At 37.0% G+C, this 2,774-nt stretch overlaps 1 protein-coding gene across 1 annotated transcript in view; it reads left to right on the forward strand.

Moving 5' to 3' along the window:
* The window catches only part of LOC140168511 (uncharacterized), a 2,262-nt gene extending 504 nt beyond the window's left edge, over positions 1-1,758 (forward strand). Inside the window, exon 1 of the mRNA XM_072191914.1 lies at positions 1-1,758. This exon is cut by the window's left edge and continues 504 nt beyond it. Coding sequence (XP_072048015.1) covers positions 561-1,730 — 1,170 coding nt within the window. The 5' untranslated portion in view covers positions 1-560 and the 3' untranslated portion in view covers positions 1,731-1,758.
* Positions 1,759-2,774: the final 1,016 nt, after the last annotated feature.

Consider the following 2,774-nt stretch of genomic DNA (forward strand, 5'->3'; position numbering starts at 1 on the left):
ATCTTCGCATTCTGTGCGGAGGAGTTAGTGTTTTGACTATACTCATCGATGTCTACAAAAGGATATGTATTCGAATGACTACGCTGTGCTTCAAGAATATTTACAGTGCTTGCGAATTCAACAAATCTTTTCAAGTGGTTTAAAGATACATTTTTGTAATTTGAGAAAACTATATTCTTGCAATTGATTAAAACTACGTACCGGATTTGAATGTTTCTGCAAGTCTTCATACGTGTTGTCTCCTGTTGTTTGAGTCTCGTGATACGTAAGATTCGGTATCAAAGGAGCGAGTATTGTAATATATGCATTATACAATGATTACCTCGCAGTGATATTCAGATGAGTCCTACCTTAACATTTTAATGCCATATTTGGTGGTATATGAAGGAATTGTTTCTTTTGAATGTACCAAATTTACGCAGGACTTGTATTTGACGGAAACAATTTTAGTACACACTACTACAACAACAACAACAATAGTGAGTAAACGGTGACATTAAGACGCATCTCTATCAAACCATTTAATGATATATGTTATCTTGAAAAAACAATAGCACATAATGGAAGGTCTTAAGACAAAATTGGTCATGTGGATACACATACTACTTTTCGCTATTTTAACAACTATATCAAGTGCATTAACAGAACCAAGAGTGACAGTGACTCTCCCAATGCAAGCAATCAAAGTTGGCGGCGTATTAGCTGTTCATTGTAAGATATGGAACTTAGAAGATTATCAACATGTAAGCTTATCAAGAGAAATTAAAGGCAACACACAATTAATCTCGTTAAACAACATTATTGTGGCTCAAGACAATGACAGAGCATTTCTTGCTAGAAGAACTCTAGCGGACGGTGCAATGGTGTATTTTCTTACGATCACAAACGTCCAACGAGCTGATACTGGGATGTATTACTGTAAAGTGATTCATACTGCCGATAATAACGTAGCAGCGAGTGGCGAAGTCTCGGTACAGGTGCAGTACTTTCCTTCGGAAGAGTACCCGTTATGTAATCCAGATGCCAGTAGCGAGGAACCTGTCATTGTCACCGCTGGTAGGTCTTTGACACTTAACTGTACTTCTGAGCGAGGGAACCCACCCGTGTTTATCCAGTGGAGCCAAACTGGAACAGGTGTATTGCCCAAGGCCACATTGGTTGAACAGGGTAATATCATCTATTCAGAGCTAATTGTGACTCCGAATAGACAAGATGATAACACGTTGTTTCTATGCGAGATAACAAGCCCTGCTTTTCCGGATCTTGTATCGACCTGCCACATAGGTCCGGTAATTGTGATTGGTGATAGCAACAATGAACCACTGACTACTGCTCAATCAGCTATTCATAACCGGATACCGAACCAATCAAGTGGCGATGATGATGTACTTTTTAAGGATGAAGATGGCACCACGCCGATGGAATCTAACGAAAAATGCAGACGGTTTTGTAAAAACACCAGTTGGGAAAAACAATGGATGATTATCACATACTCTGTTAGCGCATTAGCGTTAATTTTACTCATCATGGCTGTGGTGTTGTCTGTGATATATAAAGTTGCCATGAATAAAGAACGAAATGACAGGAGAGGAGGAATAACTACGTATAAAATGTCTGAAGATGTTTATACTAATATTGGGGAGAGAAATCATCATTTGTATATGTCTTTAGATCGGAATAAAGCGTTAATGGGGCAGATTTTAACGCCGAAATTAGAAGCTGGTTATTAAATGATAAACAATGAATTTGAACCGTATGTTAGATAAAACAATTGACTAAAATGGGCAGTTCCAGTTAAAATCCATACCCCTCTGGAAGACATGGCCTTAATCTTCAACACAGAGAGTGTGAATTTCAAATGGGCTTACCTAAATGGGTGGCTCCGTTTAAAATAGACACCTTTTGTGGGGTAGGTTAAGGTTATGTCTTCCACAGGGGGTGTATGAATTTCAACTGGAATAGCCCAATATCTACACACTTGTCTTCTCTTGAAGTATGAAATCCGCTTCATGAAAATACTGTTTTTTATTATACAGGGTGTAACAATAAAATTTATACAATTGCATTTTGACTTCTCAGGAAAAAACTAAAAGAGTTACGGCAAAAATGTAATATGCAATAGAATTAGTGATATCTTGGCTAAAAGAAGACGTTTAGTTGGTTTCTTTACTAGCTTGGGTTCAAAAGTTATGTCCGATTAATTAAATCGTCCAGAAAACGTGTTGGGCCACTTTTGCCATGTTAGCGTATATCAAGTTTGAACCGCGTAGATTGTGTTTATCGTGCATTGAACATCAAAGAACTGACACAAAAGAATTATAAGTGGTGTTTCTTCATATAATTAACACGAACTTAATAATAATATGATATTTCTTTAAAATCTATAAATGAAGTCATGAAATCTCTTTCGAATTATCTTATAAATAAAGTAATTTTTCATATCCCTGAGATATCATTGGTAAAACTGAGAACAGTGTTTGCACCCATAAGTACAAAACAATAAAAATTTGAAATTAAGTTCAGCTGGGCTGTGCGACCACTATTGCCAGCATTTCTGTCAACAAATTGTACATACTTCTCATAGTTATATGTAATTGTATGCCTTGAAGGAAGGCGTGGGTTTGGAAAATGAGCTATAAACAATCTGATGGTTTCTGCTTGACTCCATGTGCTACTGAATGTCACAACCATAAAAATACGCTCTTCCAACATGAATTGGGGTTGAAGGTGTTGAGCTGTAGCCACGATTTCTAGTAAATGAGGTTGTTATGTTA

This window comes from Amphiura filiformis, chromosome 13, assembly GCF_039555335.1.
Source record: "Amphiura filiformis chromosome 13, Afil_fr2py, whole genome shotgun sequence".
Classification (NCBI taxonomy): domain Eukaryota; kingdom Metazoa; phylum Echinodermata; class Ophiuroidea; order Amphilepidida; family Amphiuridae; genus Amphiura; species Amphiura filiformis.